This window comes from Pseudorasbora parva, chromosome 12, assembly GCF_024679245.1.
Source record: "Pseudorasbora parva isolate DD20220531a chromosome 12, ASM2467924v1, whole genome shotgun sequence".
Taxonomy (NCBI): Eukaryota; Metazoa; Chordata; class Actinopteri; order Cypriniformes; family Gobionidae; genus Pseudorasbora; species Pseudorasbora parva.
The window spans coordinates 34,913,199-34,932,891 of NC_090183.1; the positions used below are offsets into that span (position 1 = coordinate 34,913,199).

The 19,693-nt window shown below is 35.6% G+C and overlaps 1 protein-coding gene across 2 annotated transcripts; it reads left to right on the forward strand.

The window, feature by feature from the left end:
* The first annotated feature begins 8,135 nt into the window (after nucleotides 1-8,135).
* bin2b (bridging integrator 2b) lies at nucleotides 8,136-18,883 on the forward strand. 2 transcript variants are annotated; one of them, XM_067458461.1, is made up of 13 exons: nucleotides 8,136-8,277; nucleotides 8,366-8,550; nucleotides 9,056-9,136; nucleotides 10,540-10,594; nucleotides 11,418-11,512; nucleotides 12,103-12,198; nucleotides 12,570-12,677; nucleotides 12,788-12,873; nucleotides 13,923-13,998; nucleotides 14,290-14,372; nucleotides 16,982-17,600; nucleotides 17,692-17,787; nucleotides 18,174-18,883. In XM_067458461.1, the coding sequence occupies exons 2-13, from the start codon at nucleotides 8,446-8,448 to the stop codon at nucleotides 18,285-18,287; spliced, it is 1,614 nt and encodes a 537-aa protein (XP_067314562.1). In that variant the 5' UTR covers nucleotides 8,136-8,277; nucleotides 8,366-8,445; the 3' UTR covers nucleotides 18,288-18,883. The 2 variants fall into 2 exon arrangements, with proteins under 2 accessions (XP_067314562.1, XP_067314561.1); XM_067458460.1 differs by lacking the exon at nucleotides 8,136-8,277 and having other exon boundaries at nucleotides 8,325-8,550.
* Nucleotides 18,884-19,693: the final 810 nt, after the last annotated feature.

A 19,693-nucleotide genomic window follows, 5' to 3' on the forward strand; every position in this document is an offset into this window, starting at 1 on the left:
AACTTTGACTGTACAACACACTCGTCTATGCAACCTTTCCTTCTCTTGACACTGTGTAATGCTGCTCTGCTAAACTAGCCTCTTCAGACCTTGACATTTTTGTTGCTCTTCTGTGCTCATTTAATGAGACTTTGTGCTTTTTGTGTGAAAGTTGGACTTTTTTCCAAATTGACTTTCCTTTGTGTAAAGCACACTAGAGCTGTTGAAAGCTTCACTCTTTTGGGTGTCATCTCTTATTGTTTTGATGTTTTTGATCAATAAATCATGGTAAAAGCATAACATGCTTGTGTTTTTAATGTTTTTATTTTGTGTTGTTAATGTTTAAGGACAAACAGGAATAAATTGAACTAGATTAAAGTTTATTTGTTGCCAAAACATAATTCTAGATATTGTACACTATATACTTAATGAGCCAAAACATAATGACATATATGTATGTGAATATTGTTGAACATCTAAAAAGCCCACATACAGTCTAGGTAGATTGGATGGTAAGCAAACAATCCATTCTTGTAATCAAGATATTGGATTCAGGAGAAAATGGAAGGAATAAAGATCTGAGTGACTTTGACAAGGGCCAAATTATGGCAAATCAACTGGGTCAGAGTATCTCTGAATTTATCAACAGTGGTCCAAGGAGGGAATAAGCGCAAACTGACAACAGGGTATTGGGCATCCCAGGCTCATCGATGCACAAGGGAAACAAAGGCTATCCCATCTAGTCCGGGCCAACAGAAGGTCTACTGTGGCACAAGTAACACATATTAATGATGGTATGGGAGGAATGTGTCGCAACACAGTGCATTGCACACTGCTGCATATGGGGATGGACACTCGAGCATCGAAACTGGACCTTGAAGAAGGTGGAGGAAGCCTGGTTAAGTGATGGCCCCAGGATGCACTGTGGGATGACAAGCCAGTGGATGCTCTGGGCAATGTTCTGGGTTTCGACTATTCGGATCTAAATTTGACGCAAGCTATCTACTTAAACATTGTTGCAGACGATACTCCTGTTCATGACAATGTTGTTTCCTGGTGGAAGTGGCTTCTTTCAGCAGGATAATGCACACTGCACCCATTGTTCAGGAATGGTTTGAGGGACATGATTAAGTGTTTCCCTGGGGCCCGTTCTTCGTACCCCGCTTAATACATCCGAGATGATTTAACAGATCCCAGATCTTTTAATCGTGATAACTGATCTCTGGCTAATTTGGTTCTTCCAACGAATTGCGGATTGGATTAAAATATCTGGATTAAATTATCTGAGATCACTGCTTGTACCTGTGTTCTGTTCTCTGAAGAGGGCAGATGCATCGATACTCTAAACCACGATCAGCAATACAGCGATTGGCTGGCGTCAAGACAACGTAGTGACATCATATAATTAAAAAAGCCACCTGGCAAAAAACTTGTCAAAGAAAAAAAAAAGAACCTTTATAAGGAAACAGACAAACGACCTAACCAACATAAAAGTTAGATAAATTAAATGTGCACTGTCTTGATTACCATGATTCCTAATTATTTATATTCACGATTTTATAATATTTGTATTTAATATATATTAATTAAATTGGAAGCAGATTTGTTATGTGAGAATATTAATTAAAGTTTCTTAACAGTCAAGATCAAAGGATCTGCATCTCTTGTGCTTAAGCCACTCCCATAATATCCGTCATCACTCACATTATGCAGATTAACTGCACATTTGGAATAATAATGCATTCAATATAAAAAAGATCTCCCTTCTATAATAATTGTTATGAAAACAACATTGTGTTAGTTAAACAACTTTTAAATTCAAACTGTATTTTATTATTTTATAGTGAATTTTTGGATAAATTTGGGTTTCCAGTTACACCAAAAGAGTATGCTGCTGTATTTGGTGCCATACCTCAACAAGTTATACAATTTGTAAGAGCGTGTGGAAGTGATTCTTCTGAGGCAGTATATGTTCAAGACAGCATTTTTTAGGAGACATTGACATTCGGAAACACAGTTGTACTAATAAACATATTAGGGATATTATAGGCTAACAGGTGAAACAGCTACTCATTACAGTTTATTGTGGAACAGTGTTAGGAATATAAACTGGAATAAAGCTTGGTGTATTTGTGAAGCATAACCTACTGCTTAAATAATAAAGTAAAAGAAGTTACATTTAAAATTTTACATGGTATATATCCAGCTAAAAATGTATTAGAGAGATTTAATTTAGATATTGATTATTCACTTGATTTTTGTTCAATAGAAAAGTAATCTATTATTCATCTATTTTGCGATTGTATATACACAAAGATTTTTTGGGTGGACAAATTTTATATTTAAATTAAATAATTTTGATATATGTATATATTATTCCAATGAATGTGATAATAATAATTTCATCTTGTACAACTTTTTATTATTTTGGGAAAATTTCATATACACAAGAAAAAATGGTCAGGATCCAAGCCACATTTTATTCAGGAGACTAAGGACTATTGCACCAGTTTAAAGAATATTATGAATAAAAAAGCAAGAAAGACGTAATATTCTTAAAGAATATAAATTCCTTTGATTAACTTATCAAGGTTTGTATACTCTGGCATTTTTTTGTTTCATTGTTCTTTTTTTTTTTATTTTTTATTTTGTTGTATATGTATTAATATATATTCTTTGTATTTTATGTCCTTTTCTGGCAATAACAAAAAAACAAAGATTAGCTGCACAATGTGTGTAAACCTTCAATACATCTATAAAGTAATCATTCCATCACAATTCACAGTTACTGTGTCTATAGTATTAAACACAAATTTTACACAACATTAAAATATTTTTTTCAAATAAACTTTTATATTTATTATTATTTTAAATTATTATTGCCCCTGGTTCAGTAAGGAACTCTTGTAATAAAGTAGCAGTGGCTGTGACAGATTTGATCACCTCAAGATGCAATCTAATCCTGTTTACATGAAATAAACCTGCTCCTGAGGAGGTTTAAGTTTACGGACCTGTTGCTATGACAGCAAGTCCAGGATGAGCGTTGAAGAACCAAACAATCCGAGATCAAGCCAAATTGTCAACAATCAAATCCAGCTAACTGAGTTAGCCACGTACGAAGAACAGGCCCCAGGCTCCATCTCGCAATGTATAGGACACAAAGGACCTGGTGCTAACGTCTTGGTGCCAGATATCACAGGACACCTTCAGGGGTTGTGTAGAGTCCATGCCTCACTGGGTCACCGCTGTTTTGGCAGCACACAGAGGACCAACAACATATTAGGCGGGTGGTCATAATGTTTTGGCTCATATTTGTATGCATTTGAGCTCTGACATAACTTTCAGTCCTGGTAGACAAAGCATAAATCCTAATGTAACCCCTTTGTCCAGACCCTAGAGTCATGGTGATATGACTGGACTTGATTAATGTCTGGCTAAATACTTGTTTGATTTGTGTCGCCTGATACCACAAAAAACACATTATACTAATCAGTTCAGACAAGATAAATCCCCTCTTAAAACAAAGGGATCACCCTCCATAGACTGCTGTTATTCAGTGTATTCAGCAGGAATGCGTGAGAGAACATTTTGTTCCTGTACACCAACACCCAAACACCTGCCTGCTAGACTGACAATATCAGCTCTGACAAATTTGGGCCCAACAATGTCAGTTCTCACAATAAAAAATATTACCATGATCATGAAAAATGCTAGGTACATATTGGCTCCTCCTAAAAAGGAAAGCCTGTCTGATTGTTGCACATAGAATAATGACAGACCGAAAGAGTCTTGAGGAGCATGGGGGACGGGAATGTGCAGTCTATGGTCATGGTATGTACTGGGGGAGGGTCTTCTGTTTGTGTGTTAGTAGGATAGAATTGTGTGACGGGGAATCTGTACTCACTAACCCCGAGGATGGAAGGAAAATAGCTTTATAAGAACATTACATAACCACACGTATGTCTTAGAGCGATGCTTTTTTGGCTACTTCTGGACCCTTTTAAATGTTTTATTAATACATGTATACATGAAATAAATTTGACGTCTAATTTATATTGAATATCATTTTAAGAAGCGTTGTATGGCACATTGATTTTCCAAGGAATATTAATTTTATATATATTAAAATACACTATAAAAAATATTTTAAAAATAAGTTACCTGGTTGTCTTAAAATTTTGAGTTCATTGAAATTAAAAATTTGAGTTAATACAATGAACATTTTTGAGAATCGACAAACTTTATTTGAATATTATTAAAAGATTGTGTAAGCATATTGGGTAAATGTGTCTGTTTTATTTGTGATGATTCAATGAAACCAAATTTTGTTATTTTCATGATTTGTGAAATGTTTTATGTGGTTCAGATACAATAATATTTTGATTTCTATTTATTAATTTCCTTCATTGTATCAACAAAAAAAAATTATTTCAATAAACTCCAAATTTAATGGCTTTTTTATGTTAAACCAACAAATTTTTTTTTACAGTGTGGGTATATATATATATATATATATATATATATATATATATATATATATATATATATATATATATATATATATATATATATGGGTATGTATATTTGATTTGACTGTATCATGCTTCATTGGTTAAGTTTGGAATCATTAAGATATTTAATCTTTTTAAATAAGCTTCTAAATTTCTTTTTTTTTTAATCAAATTTTTTTGATATCAGACATTAATCACGATAATTATCTGAATAATTATGGGCTGGTGAGTTATAAATGTCTAATTCCAATCACAGAAAAGATTATAGATTAGAATTATATATACAGTATATATACACACCGATCAGGCATAATGACGCACAGCACCGAAACAGCTTCAGGATCACCATCACTGCTCATTCTCCTCGACCTAACAGCGGCATTCGACACAGTGGACCATACCATCCTCCTGGACGGCCTCCACAATACATTTGGACTGTCAGGAATAGCACTGCAGTGGTTTCAGTCCTACCTTTCTGACAGGACTGAGCGTGTTATATTGGGAGAATGCAAGTCCAGGCTGCTCCCTGTTACATGTGGTGTTCCGCAGGGGTCAGTTCTCGGCCCAATCTTATTCATCCTCTACATGCTTACCCTCGGTCTTGTCATCAGGACATGGACTATCCTTTCATCAGCACATCAAAGTTGATGTGTTAGAAGCCGGAAAGGTCGGCAAGAGTAAGTGTAACTTTGGCAAATTGTGATGGTTAGATGACTAGGTCAGAGCATCTCCAAAACTGCAGCTCTTGTGGTGTGTTCCAGGTCTGCAGTGGTCAGTATCTATCAAAAGTTGTTTAAGGAAGGAGCAGTGGGGAACTGGCGATAGGGTCATGGGCGGCCAAGGCTCATTGATCCACGTGGGGAGCGAAGGCTAGCATAAGGTGGCACACAGTGCATCACAGTTTGTTGCATATGGGGCTGCATATATAGCTGCAGACCAGGAAGGTGCCCAAACTGACCCCTGTCCACCACCGAATGCGCAATTATAACAGTGGGCCCGTGAGCATCAGAACTGGACCACAGAGCAATGGAAGAAGGTGGCCTGGTCTGATGAATCACGCTTTCTGGAACTGAATGAAAACTGCTAACACATCAGCAAAACGAAATAGCTATTTATGAACAAAATAGATACGCAACTTATTCCAATAAAAGGTGACACTTTATGAATGTGACTTTTGTGTCAGGTTACTTTAAAAATGTCTAACATCTATTCGAAAGTTAAAAGGGGATTTGAGTGAAAAAAACTCTTTAAAGCTTCAGGCAGAGGATGATTTATGGTTGGCATTTATGATAGCTTGAGCCTCAAGCAAACATCAAACGGTGGTGAAAGCAGCTGTGCCAAGTGAAATATCTGATACATTGTGCTGACTCATTCTCTGTCTCATATCTTTAAAAGCATTTACACAAAGAGACAGATCATCTAATTAGCAAATGGAAACTGTTGATGATGTAACACTGTACTGTTGAAGTGAATGTTAAATAGGTTACAGTCAATGAAACATTAAAGTGCTCAAGAGAGTTAATAATATGTTTTACGGTAGGCTACATCTGATTTTTCAATTAAATGATTCATAGATCTTACAAAAAAATTACATTGCTTTTACAGTAAATAAACAAAATTCAATTGAAGATGACCATCACTGCCTCCTTGTGGTGATATTGGAGCAATACCTAAAACTGTTTTGTGTATAAGTTGGTCAGGTAGTCTTTTGGCAGTCGGCATGGAAGTTGTGATAATCTTTTCTTTTTTCCCTATTGAATTTAGGGAAAATACTGTGATTAAGACGGCTTCTCAAACAAAAAAAATGTAAGGCGGGACTCAGTGTTGGACAAGGGGGTGGCTCTGGGGCTCAAGCTCAGAATCTTTCACGTTTGAGGTTTCTTAACAGTGCTGCCAAAATATCATGTACAAAATATTACCTATAGGGAGCCAACCTCCCCCCGAACTCAAAGTACAACAAAGTTCCTTTAAATCAGTAAAGCTGTTAACTGTATATTAAAATGTCCTTGGATTTGTCTACATTTGAGCTAAGCCCTGAATGTCTGCAATGTCTGCTTGATTTTGTCCATTGGGAATTAATTGGATTGTTGTGGTTTGCTATTGCTGTTATCCTATGTGTGACAGTTTGTCCCCCCATCGTGTCAGTAAACATGTCATCAGAGAAGAGAAGAGGGCTGCGTCCGATATCGCATACTTCCCTACTAAGTGGAAAATAGTATGTGTCAAAAAAGTATGTCTGAATTTACAGAGTAAAAGAGTAGCTAAAAAGTACCCGGATGGCCTCTTCCAGGGAGATTCCGAAGTGAGCATATTATGGGGACTTTACTATCCCATTAGGCTGCGGATTTAAGATATAAGGGCAGGGAGCTGAGCTGATGCTTAAAGCTTATATTGCTTATGTAATTCAGACATAATCAGAACGCAATAGCCACACTCAAATAAATAAATATTTATTTGTATTGATGTGGTAGAATTGGGGATCTATGTTTAATCCTGAGTTGCTTTATCTGCATGGATGGCTATTATATTTTAACACAATGAGCATAGCCTATAATGCAATGAAGGAGAATACAGTATAGTGTGACACCAAATGATTTACAATGCAAATGCATTTTTTGTTTCCACACCTTTGGCATAGCACAAATAGTGTTGTATGTGGGTATCATGCAACAGTTGAGTTAATCAGGACAGTTCTCTATTTTGCTTGCAAATGAAATTCTATCTAGGCTACTTATTGTAGAACAAATAGTTTAATGTGCATCTCATCTCAGCTCTGCTCTTTGTTCAAGGATGGAGTGGTAAAGATTTACAACATATTAATAAGGAGATTTAGCGTTTGATTTATAGCCTACAAAAATAAAATGACTATCTAAGAAACAAAAATAAATATCTATGGCCTAGGCCACTCCTTTAGATTTATAGTAATAATACACCAATTGGCTAGCTATAATTAGACCGAAAAAACTAACCAGTAGATCCCTGGCTTAATTTGAAATTGCTATACTGTACTGCTACTCTCACTGTTTAGTAAAGTGCTATGTGTAATATTCATTATGATATTTATAATCCAGTCCCTGTCTCAAGTCCCGCCTTAAGGGATAGGTCACCCAAAAATGAAAATGTAATAATTTAATCACCCTCACAAACTGTGTATTTCTTTCTTCTGTTCAACACAAAATAAGATCATTTAAATAATGTTGGTAACTAGACAGATGATCATTTTTTCCCCCAGCAGGGCCTATAGGCTATAACAAGTCAATGAGTGCCGTCAAGCTGTCTGGTTACCAACATTCTTCAAAATATAATTTCAAAAATTGTTTTTCATGTCATACCAGAAAAACATACTAATACAACCGATGTTGTCATAATTCATGCAAGAAAGAAACAAAGGGTTGAACGGCATGTGTAGAGTCTATCAAAGACTATTTCAGTGATAGGCAGGTTGTACGGAGGGTTTGTAGCCTCCGTTGTTTTCCCAAAAGTTCGCATGTCAGTTTACATTAGTTTTATAATTAGTTTCGAGCGGGTGTCACGCCATTAAAAACGTTCAAATTGTCCAACAGACCCACTCTCATCCTCAGCATATCATAATAAGCGCTAGAGGCATTTAGTTTGACATGAATATATTAAAATGTAGCCTTCACGTTTACGTTAAACCCACAGGAAACACACTGACTTGTTAACTTAATGGTGCAGTCGCACGTCGATGACAATATACCTAACGCGTTTGGGCACGACTGTGGAATGTTGCACAATCGGTTATTTTGCCGCCGTGACGTGATGTCCCGTAAGTTTGAGTCTTTAAAACTACTAAGTGGAAACTGACACTGCCACGCTTTGCTTTCACACCCACCCTCTCTGCTCACTCCGCCCAGGAACCGTCAGTTTATAGAAGGAAGCGCTGAGACATTAGAAAAGGATCGTGTGTGCGTGCGCCAGCTGATCATTAGTGGAGATGGCAGAGGGAAAACAAGGTGCCAACATTGGGGGCAACATCGGCGCGGGAGCTGGCATCCTGGCCAAACGCTTTCAGAAATCAATGAACCGAGCTCAAGAGAAGGTAGGTGGGGTTTTTCTTTTTTTAGTTCAGAACCTTGGCTCTCAGGTCATGCTGCTCTGGGTGTGTATTTTGTGTGTGACTATCCCAAAATATTTGTTTTTACGTTTTTAAAAGAAAAATGGTACAAATGCGCACAGGATATGAAAACATTGTGAGCTGTAGAGTAGAACTTTTTTGTACTGCCACTTCCTGCCCTCAATCACTTCCTCCCTAAGATCACCTCCTCTTATAGATTTCACTCTTTTGGCAGACTGCACACTTCAGTAGCGTTTCTTAACTTAAAAAACAATACTTTGTTTTAATTTGGGCAATTTTGTGTTCGTTAGATAGGGTTCCCTTTCCTCATCTCAAGGAACAATGCTGCAATTGATATTTCGAGAATTAATGTGTAACTGGCTGAAAAGTAATATTTATGTGGCCATACAGTGACAACGGTTAAACTTCTTCCTGACATCATGTCTGACTGCAGTAGTGGCTCTTCTCAGTGTGTTCGACCTGTTTGTAGGTCCTGCAGAAGCTGGGCAAAACCATGGAGACCAAAGATGAGCAGTTTGAGGAGTGCTCTGCCAACTTGAACAAACAACAGGTATGTCTGTGAGAGAAGGCAAAGGATTTTGTTACCTCGAACAATTAAATGGGGTTACCGACTCACAATTCAGCATTAGGACAGTGTTGTTATTTAAAGGCTTTTGTTGTATGAAGTATGAACACTGATGGAATGATTATTGAAAGTAGCACAGGAAACTCCACCTTTTGAAAATGTCAATAAGTGACTGCAGCTCTCTCTCTTCAGTACAGTATCAAGGATTGACCTTTTCTGGCCCATTTTGATCCTATTTAATCCCTCAACCAACCCAGGAAACACCTATACAATGCTATACTCGATTTTGTAATGTTTTTTCATTAATAACACAGTTTATTATAGTTGACTAGTTTTGACCTAGTTTCTCACTTGGGAACCTCACATCCTATTCCATGACTTGCATGCTTTGCAGCACTGAGAATATATATCTGTTTAATAATCATAGATGGTTTACTCTCTGTCAATGCAACCAAGAGGCTGCTACTTGCAACCATAAATTAAGATGTATATATAAATGTATACAAATGATATACTTGTACACTGCCGTTCAAAAGTTTTTAGTGTTTTTAGAAGTCTCTTTACCAAGGCTGCATTTATTTGATTAAAAGTACAAAAAACAGTTATATTGTGAAATGTTATTAAAATAACTTGTGTATTTTAATATATTTTAAAATGTAATTTATTCCTGTGACGCAAAGCTGAAATTTCAGCATAATTACTCCAGTCTTCAGTGTCACATGATCCTTCAGAACTCATTCATGATGATTTGATGCTCAAGACACATTTTATGATTATTATCCATCTTGAAAACAGGTGTGTAAAACATTTTTTCCCCAGGATTCTTTGATGAATAGAAAGGTCAAAAGGACAGAATTTATTTTAAACTGAATATTTTGTAACATTATAAATGTTTTTACTGTCACACTTGATCAGTTTAATGCATCATTGCTGAATAAATGCATTCATTTCTTTAAGTTCTTTTCCAAAAGAAATTACAAAAATATTTTTACTAACCCAAAACAGTTGAACGGTAGTACAATGTTACAAAAGCTTTTTATTAAAATAATGTTCTTTTGAACTCCCTATTCATCAAATAATCCTAAAAAAAATCTTAGATATTAGAATGATTTCTGAAGGATCATGTGACACTGAAGACTGGAGTAATGATGGTGATAAATTTTCATAAGTATATATTTTTATATACACGTTATGTTTTATGAAAATCCACCTACCATCTACAGTAGCCTTATGGACCCATATAGTAAAATCCATGGATCTAATTTCCCTACCTCCTACACATTTTCTATTTTTATTCAGAAACGGTTTCATTTCCCATACACATTTCAAAATGCCCTTGACTATGGATAACTTTAGATAACACGTGATTGTTTCTTCTCTCTGTCCAGACAGATGGCATCAGACTCTATAAGGATGTTAAAGCGTACTACAATGCTGTTAAAGGTACTGTCTCACTAAGTTGAAGTACAGCCATTTTTTGTATTGAAATTTACTGACTGAGTTTTTGAATTGATTGAAGAATGAATTGTTGTGCTGTCACTTCTACGGAAACTTTTATTTGATAATACTTGTTTGAATTAATTAAGATTTTAGATCTGGGTGAGAGTGAAAGTGAGATGGTCTTGGTTGTGTTTCATTGGGGAAGTGAATGCCAGTTAATAAATGGAACTGAAAATGCTTATTGTGTAAATGTCTACAAGAATAGGTGACCTTCCCAATTGAATTGTGGGCGTACTGCCCAGATGTATGTTTGCAGAGCCTTATGAAAATATGAAGGGGTTCTCGAGTTTGAGGAAGACGCAAGATGTTCGCACATGTCTCATTGTGCAAACCATATACACACTTTTGATAGAACCCAAAGTCACCGCATGTGTTTTTAGCCCTCGTTCACAGGTGTTCTAAAAGGATAAAATAGCATCTGTGGTAAATCTCTTTGGCTAAATCTAAAACAGTTTAGAAATAACTATTAGAGAAGTAAGTTCACTATTAATTTATAAAATACCATAGAAAAGGCTGTTATATACATTAAGTATAATTATGAATTACATTTTTATCCAGCACTGTATGGTTTGTGGTGCTTGATGACTACGATCAGATACTTAAGAATGCTCATTGGTTGATTTCATAATTTCTTGTAAAGTCACACCTTTGTTTCTTGCAGTGACTTGTCGGTGATGGATATAGAGTTTTTATTACTATTGCCAAATTGTGTAACAGTTTTGAAAGAAGTCCTCACGTGATGCTTTGTACACCCCCTGTTTCTCAGTGATGCATGAATCATCCAAGCGCCTTTCCCAGACTCTAAAAGATATCTATGAACCAGACTGGCATGGTGTCGAAGATCTAACTGTCATTATTGAGGTAGACCAAGCTTTTTTTGTGGCATTTAAAGGTATAGTTCACCCGTAAATTCCCCTTTGATTTACTCACCCTCTAGCCATTCTGGGTGTATGTTACATTCTTCTTTCAGACAAATACAATCAGAGTTGTATTAAAAAATGTCCTGGCTATTATAATGGCCCTGCTATATAATGGCAGTGAATGGGAAGCCCAAGTAAGTGCATCCATCCATTATAAAAAATTCAGCCAGAACGCCTTCGATATTCTAGATATTTTACTTTATAAAGTTTTTTAAATCTGGATATTTTCTTACACAAATGCATCGCTTCGCTTAAGAAGACCTTTGCTAACCCCCCCAGAGCCGTGTGGAGTGTTTTATTGGGCTTCAAATTTTGGGCTTCCATTCACTGCCATTATAAAGCTTAGATTAGCCAGGAAATTGTTTAAGATAACAGTTTGCATTCCTCTTAAAGAAGAATGTCATAAACACCTAGGATGGCTTGAGAGTGAGTAAATCATGGGGTGATTTTAATTTTTGTGTGAACTATCCCGTTAATAGTTGAAAGCTTTAACTTCCTTGCCTTCATCATCTCTCTGGCTTGATATTACAGAGTGAGGATCTCCTCTGGAATGACTATGAGGAGAAGCTGAGTGATCAAGTCATTCGAACAATGGAGAATTACACCGGACAGTTTCAAGATGTCAAAGTTTGTATAACTGCCAAATTACAAACCTGAACATAATAAATTGTGCGTTCACTATCTACAGCCTAGGTCTGTTTAGTCTGTTTTTGAAAGGTTGTCAGGCTTGGTTGAAGGACTGTTATTAGCCTTGACAATTTGGCTGTTATCTAAAATAATTTCTAAGACTTTTTGATAATGTATAACAAAACAAAGATTTATTGGGAGCTAAAACAGCTTTAGTTTAACATTGATAGTATCAGATGCTAATACCATGGTACCTTGACCCATACCATAGCATTGAATGGTTATCAAATTTTCATAGTATTTACACAATACTTCAAAATCATTCTTAAGTTTACTGCAGCTTTAAATTGTCTAATACTGTGATCTTGCAGGAAAGAGTGGCTAAACGAGGAAGGAAGCTAGTTGATTATGATTCAGCTCGTCATCATCTGGAGGCGCTACAAAACTCCAAGAAGAGAGATGAGGCCAAAATAGGCAAGGTCAGCTAAGATTTTATAGTTTAAATATCCCATTTTAGATATGGGTCATATTGCTAGTTTACAATTATATCTCAGCTAATAGTGTGACCATTGGTGCTGATTCCTCTCAGGCCGAGGAGGAATTCAGTAAAACCCAGGAGGTGTTTGAAGACATTAACAAGGAGTTAAGAGAGGAGCTGCCTGTCCTCTATCAAAGGTTGGTACAGCTTTATTAACAAAAAATGAAACTATGTATGTTCAGACTTGGCATGTTTGGTTTGATTAAAACAAACCCAGGTGTGATTGCTCTGTTAGTGCGGTTCATTTGAGTAAGTGTGAACGCTGCCACCTTAACCCTTTTAGGCATTAAACAACGTCACAAGATACAACCCTAAAAATGACAGAATGCTCAAGCAAACCTGATTTTTCTCGTCATAGTCGTGATATTGCCCATCAGAGTTCAGTATAGGCAACACAAACGAATATCTCCTTGCAGCAGATATCCGTTTGTGTGTGTGACGGAGAGATTCCTGCCACTGTTTTGACTTTACACATTTTATAAGCTCTTCATGAGTTGTCTGCTCCATATGGAAGACCGTTTCCACCACTTCATAAGAAAATAAAGTGTAATTGCGACTTTTTATCTCAGAATTATGACTTTTTTCCCTCAAAATGGCGAGTTTTAAAGTCAGAATTCAGAGATATAAACTCGCAATTGCGTTGATATAAAGTCACAATTCAGAGATATAAACTCGCAATTGCGTTGATATAAAGTCACAATTCTGACTTCTTTTCTCAGTCAGAATTGTGACTATATCATGCAATTGCGGGTTTATATCTCTGAATTCTGACTTTATATCTCGCAATTGTGAGAAAAAGTCAGAAATCTGAGATAAAAAGTCGCAATTACTCTTTTATTTTTATTTTTTATTTAGTGATGGAAATGGGCTTCCATAGCTCCATCATATGCACACACATACAGTGAGTGAATTTAGAAGTTTTATCGCAAAATATACGTTTTTGTATAGAAATTTTGCTTTAGGTTCAATGTTAAAAATGACAGTGTGGATGCTAAGTTAACCAGGACTAAAATTTTTTTTCTTATTTGCTATGGACCAAGAGAACCGAACTAAAAGTGTGAACACATACTTATAAGAGATAAATGCATTAAGCCAATTTCTTCCCATCACCGAGGTCTCTAACAAAAAAAAAGTGGTACTAATAACAATGTATCTTAATTTAGCTAAACTGTCTTCCTGTTTTCAGCCGTATAAGCTGCTATGTCACCATGTTCCAGAACATCTCAAACCTGCGAGATGTCTTCTACAAGGAAATGAGTGTGGTAAGAATGCAACATTTGTTTTTTATTTTACGTTGATGCTCCTTCACTTACAATTGAAAATCTGTTAAGTGCAACAGCAAACATTAAGCCTAGAGTACTTCTGGGATGGACATTCGTATACATACTATGCTCTTCTTCTTTCTGTCATTGAACTGGCAGTGTTTTATTAATTCAGGTTATTTAACTTTAAGCAGTGAGTCATAATAAGCTGTATTTTTCATGTAATTTCAAATCTTAATTAAAAAAGTTAAAGAGGTCGCTGTTGCTGAATGACAGAATTTCATGTTTCAGTTAAATCACAATATTTATAACATGATGAAGAAGCTTGAGGATCAGCACTCCACCAAACCCTTCATCATCAAAGGCCTTAACAGGTAAAATCTTTATTTGGAAATAATGAATTTCTATAAAGATCTACAGTAGCCCCAAAGATTAGACTTGTATTGATCCATACTTAAAACACATAAATATAAATGCATAAGATAAGAAAGGTATTGGAATATGATAAACGTCTTGCATCTGTGGTTACTCTGCTAGGACACCTAAAAACACAAAAAATTAATTAATGGAAGGAATTCAATGAAGGTGACAGTAAAGGCATTTATATGGTTGTATTTTTTTAATCAATGCTGTTTATTTGAACTTTAATTCATCAAAGAATAATTTTACATTTTCCATACAAATATTAAGCAGCAACAACTGTTTTGTCATCAACTGTCATCGATAATAATACATATTTCAGCATATTAGATATGTAGAAGTTCAGATTTGCCATCACAGAAATAAATAATTAAAATGGAAAACGGTTATTTTAATTTTAATAATATTTCACAGTATTACTGTTTTTACTGTATTTTTAACAAAGAAATGCAGCGTTGGTGAGCATAAAAGACTTCTTAAACACAACTAAATATTGACGGGAATGTACTTCATACTTCATCTAAAATTACATTTTCATAGTTTGGTTTGATGGCACTGCAAAAGTGACAAAAAAGTGGAGTTTTTTGGGGCGTAAAGGTCTTAAATGTTTTTTTTTTTTTTTTTACAGATACACTTATTTGTAAGTGTAGATTAAGTGCTCAAATACTTATTGTGGCCATTGTATATTGCTTGTCTTTAAAAGCAGGAAGTCGATGTATTATTTAAGATGTTTAACACCTCTGGTGCTCTTCGGTCATTTCTGACCGAAAAATTTTCTGTTTTAAAATTTTAAAAATCCCAGCTTCATCAGAATGATATGAAACTTGGTGACTTTTTTAGCATTAGGTATGTAAACACACAAAAAAATTGGGGTCATGATTCGAGCATGCTAATTGGTCATTAAAAAAAAAGTAACGTTCATTGTCTTCGGTCATAAATGACCGACCATAGGAAATTAATGGGAAATCGGCAAAAATACAAAAATTCTCTGAATATTTGTGTGTACAATCTACAAATCGGCCACAATGCTGAAAAAAAGTACACAGCAGTAAAGGGGTGACACTCTAAAACATCAAGAGTGTGATACTGACACATCCACTCACACACACGCACACACACGCACACTTATACACACACACACCTATGAAAAATTTAATCTATGAACCACTTTTAGAATTTTTAAAAATCACAGCTTCATCTGAAAATTATAAAACTTGGTTACTTTTCTAGCATTAGGTATGTAAACACACACAAAAAATTAGGGCATTATTCGGGCATGCTAAGTGGTTGTAAAAAAATTACTTCCACTTGTGCTCTTCGGTCAAAAATGACCCCCATAGGAAATGAATGGGAAATCTGCAAAAACACAAATATTTGCAGGATATTTGTGTGTACAATCTACAAATCGGCCACAATGCTGAAAAAAAGTACACAGCAGTATAGGGATGACACTCTAAAACATCAGGAGTGTAATATTGACACATCCACTCACATACACACGCACACACGCACACTTATACACACACACACCCATGAAAAACTGAACCTATGAACCACATTTTGAATTATTAAAAATCACATCTTCGTCAGAATGACATGAAACTTGGTGACTTTACTTGGTCTAACATTAGGTATGTAAACACACAAAAAAAATTGAGGGCATGATTCGAGCATGCTAAGTGGTTGTAAAAAAATACTCCCACTTGCCATAGGAAATGAATGGGAAATCTGCAAAAACACAAATCCACAGAAAAAAAAATCACCATTTCTAAAAAAAAGTAATAATATAAAAATAGTATTTGATTATTTTTATATATTTATTCAAATCCAGCTAAAAAAAATTAATAAATGTGTTGAAAAGTGAACTTGGGAATTCACAAGCCCCTCCATAGAGACCTCTAGTGGATTACACCCATGGTTGCATAATTTCTTAAATAATTCCAAAAGAGGGCGCTAATCTGCCTTCAGTTATTTTTTTTTTGAAGGCCTAGTCTCTATTTTAACCTAAAATACTGCAATTAAATTTTTTTTTAAATAAAATGTTTAAAAAAAAATTTTTTTTATAATTTTAAATGGCAAAAATAGACAATAATTATTGCATAAATATTAAAAAATACCATCAAATCATCTCAAAATACAAAATTAAAAAGAAAAAATATTATTGAAGAAAAATAAATTGCATTGGTTTTACTGGGGTGGAGGAAGTTTAATTTTTAGGTGTCCGGTCACTTATGACCGGGAAGACAACCAATGTAACCCGTAAACGAGGAGCACCAGAGGGTTAAAAAAATGAGAGAAATTGTTCAAAAGAAATTTCATTGAGAGTTTATATCTCACAATTCTGAGGAAAAAATAGGCTTGCAAGTTAATTGCAAGAAGACTTTTTTCCCCTCAAAATTCCAAGATTAATTATGACTTTTTTCTCATGTAGTTCTCTTAGATTTGTTAGAGAGAAAATCACAACTTCCTTTATTTTTTTATTCTGTGCTGGTGGTGTGTTTCTGTGTGGTTATAACCTTTTTGTGGTCTGTTTTATTTGTATGTGCCTTGTTTTTGTGACTAGTTCTAAATCTAAGAAGAGAAAGTCTGTCACGATCTCCGCGCCCATCCCCTGTAACACCGCCTTCCCTCCTGATCATCCAGCCTCGAGCAAGCTCAGCATGCCCGACACCCTCACGCACACGGACACGCGTTCACAAGCTTCTTCAAAGAGCACAGGAAGCACGGCATCTGAAATATCAGACTCTGAGTCGAACTCTTTTGACAGTGAACCCAACACACCCAAACGGCAGTCTTTGTGTTCGGAGGGTGAAGGGGTTCGATCTGTGGGAACCACTGAAAACATGTCGGAAAGTACCACTGATGAGTCTGTGCAGGCAAACGGCCAGGTACATCAAAGTTCGGTGTCCACTGAGCACAGTGAAGAGGAGCAGAGTAAATCAGAAGCATCATCAGAAGACACCCATCCTGCATCTACAGATGGAGACCTTGAGGCTAAGCCCTTATCGGGCAACAAAGACAAAACTGCACCTGTCCCCTGTCCCCGAAAACCCAGCATCTCCAAAAAAAATAAAGGAGACGCTGATCAAAATACAACGGAATGCAACGAGACGGAGGGAGCAAAGGAAGACGTTAAAACCCAAAAGGCAGAGTATGAAAATCCTCCTGGCTTCCTCTATAAGGTACAGTGTCTTTTAGAAGTGTTAAAACAAGGAAAGTCATTGATTTGTATTTGTGTGGTCAGTCATTGTTTTTGTGGGTTTTTTCCCCTAGGCTGTTGCTCTGGAGAATCAGGACTCAGATGAAGGTGTGCTTCTGCTTTTTGAACAGGGAGATGTGATCCTTATATATGTCGATGAAGAAGATAAGGTGAGGTGTATTTATATTTGTTGTACGGCATATCAGTTTTCAGTTTTTTAGCATCTGGGATCAGGGTTTGAAACTGGAAGGTTGTTGGTTCCGTTGTGACCTTAAAGGGATAGTTCACAAAAATGAAAACTCTGTCATCATTTACCCATTCCCATTTTTTTCCGAAAATTATAGATATAGATATTTTAAAGATTATAGGTAACCAAACAGTTGATAGGCCCCATTGACTTCCATAGTAATTCAATTGTAGGGTGTTTATCAGTGAATGGCTTGTATGGACTACATTTATAAATACTTTCTTTGTCCTTTTTGTAAATGTGTTCTTATTATTTCTTCAATTTTTATTATTATTATATATTCTAATGTGGTGAAATATTATATTGCAGCCGGAGGGCACCGTGTGGGGGGTGAGAGAGCAGGACTGGATTCAGTACAAGGACCTAACACTTCTCTCTGGCATTGTCAAAGAGACCATGATTGAAGGCGTCACCTCTGACTAAGATATGTCATGATGTGGGGTGCGCAGGATAGCATGTGAACCCTAGGTCTCTTAAGTGCCTGTCTGAGTACACTTGTGACTGGATTTCGTAATGTGAACTTTGTCTGCCCTTTCTGCTAGACATGAAATACACGCTGACTTCTTTAGTATTGTTGTCTTTACAACTTCATGTTGCAGTTTTTTTGTTTTCAGATGTTCTTTGTGTCTTTTTGACCTTTTATAGATTTAAATTGATCACTGTATTTATTCATTGTTCGTGCAGTTGTATCTTCACCATTTAATTCACATAAATGAAGTCACATGTTTTGTATTAGAAAAAAAAATTGTGTATTATCCAAAAAAATATTTTTTTATCCAAAACATAATACACTTTCTGGTGGTTTGTTGAACTAGCTGTGATCTCTTTTCTACGTGTGTGTGTGTATTATAGTGTAATGCTATTGTCAATGTTGTTTGTCTTATAACTCAGTGTTAAAGATTGACTACCATGCTTTTTACAATGTTTACAGGACCAAAAATGTGTTTATGTGAGTATTACATTTTCTTAAATGAACAGAGAAAATCTATCATTTTACTATAATAAAGTTTCCACCTGAAAAAAAATCCAAAAACTGTATGGAAAAAATCTATCATTTATTTATCATCACTCAGAATCAGCAATCGTTAGTGATTTACACTTTCTGTAGTAAATAAAATATACTAGATGACACAGGTACAAGTTTACTGGCTGTATTACTTTATTAGTTATTGAACTGAACTAAATCAACACTAAATTGTCTTGAGCTGAATTATGACACTGATAGGCTAATGGGTAAACATATTTTAGCCCATTTCTGTAAATTTTATTTTCTAAGTGAACGAATTATGTGCTTTTAGTTTCCCAAATGAAACGCAAGAGCTAGTTTTGAATGTGTCTTATGTAGAGAACTTATTTTTATAAAAAGTTTGTTTTACAATTGCAAACTGAAGCATAATTTGTTTTTACAGTTTTGGCAAATTGGTTTTGAAGATTATGAGAGAATGGTTTCAACGAGTTGGTCTCAATTACCACTTTTTTAGTGTGTAAGCAATTTTAAATAAAACTGTAGTAGGCCTACTACTATACCATTGTAATAAAAGCAAGCATGACAGTGCCAAATTTCCATAATTTCCCCGTAGTAGCAATGTTGTATTTTCATGGAAAGTAGGGTTACCAAACTTTTGTTGTGGTAACAACCGTAATAATTAGCTTAAAGGTTAGTTCACCCAAAAAGGAAAATGTGATGTTTATCTGCTTACCCCAGTGCATTCAACATGTAGGCTCTTTGTGCATGTTGTCTAAGCATGTTTTTTTTTTGTTGTTTGTTGTTGTTGCTCTCATAGAATTGTTACACATTCAATATGACTGGCACTCAGCAACGGTTGGAG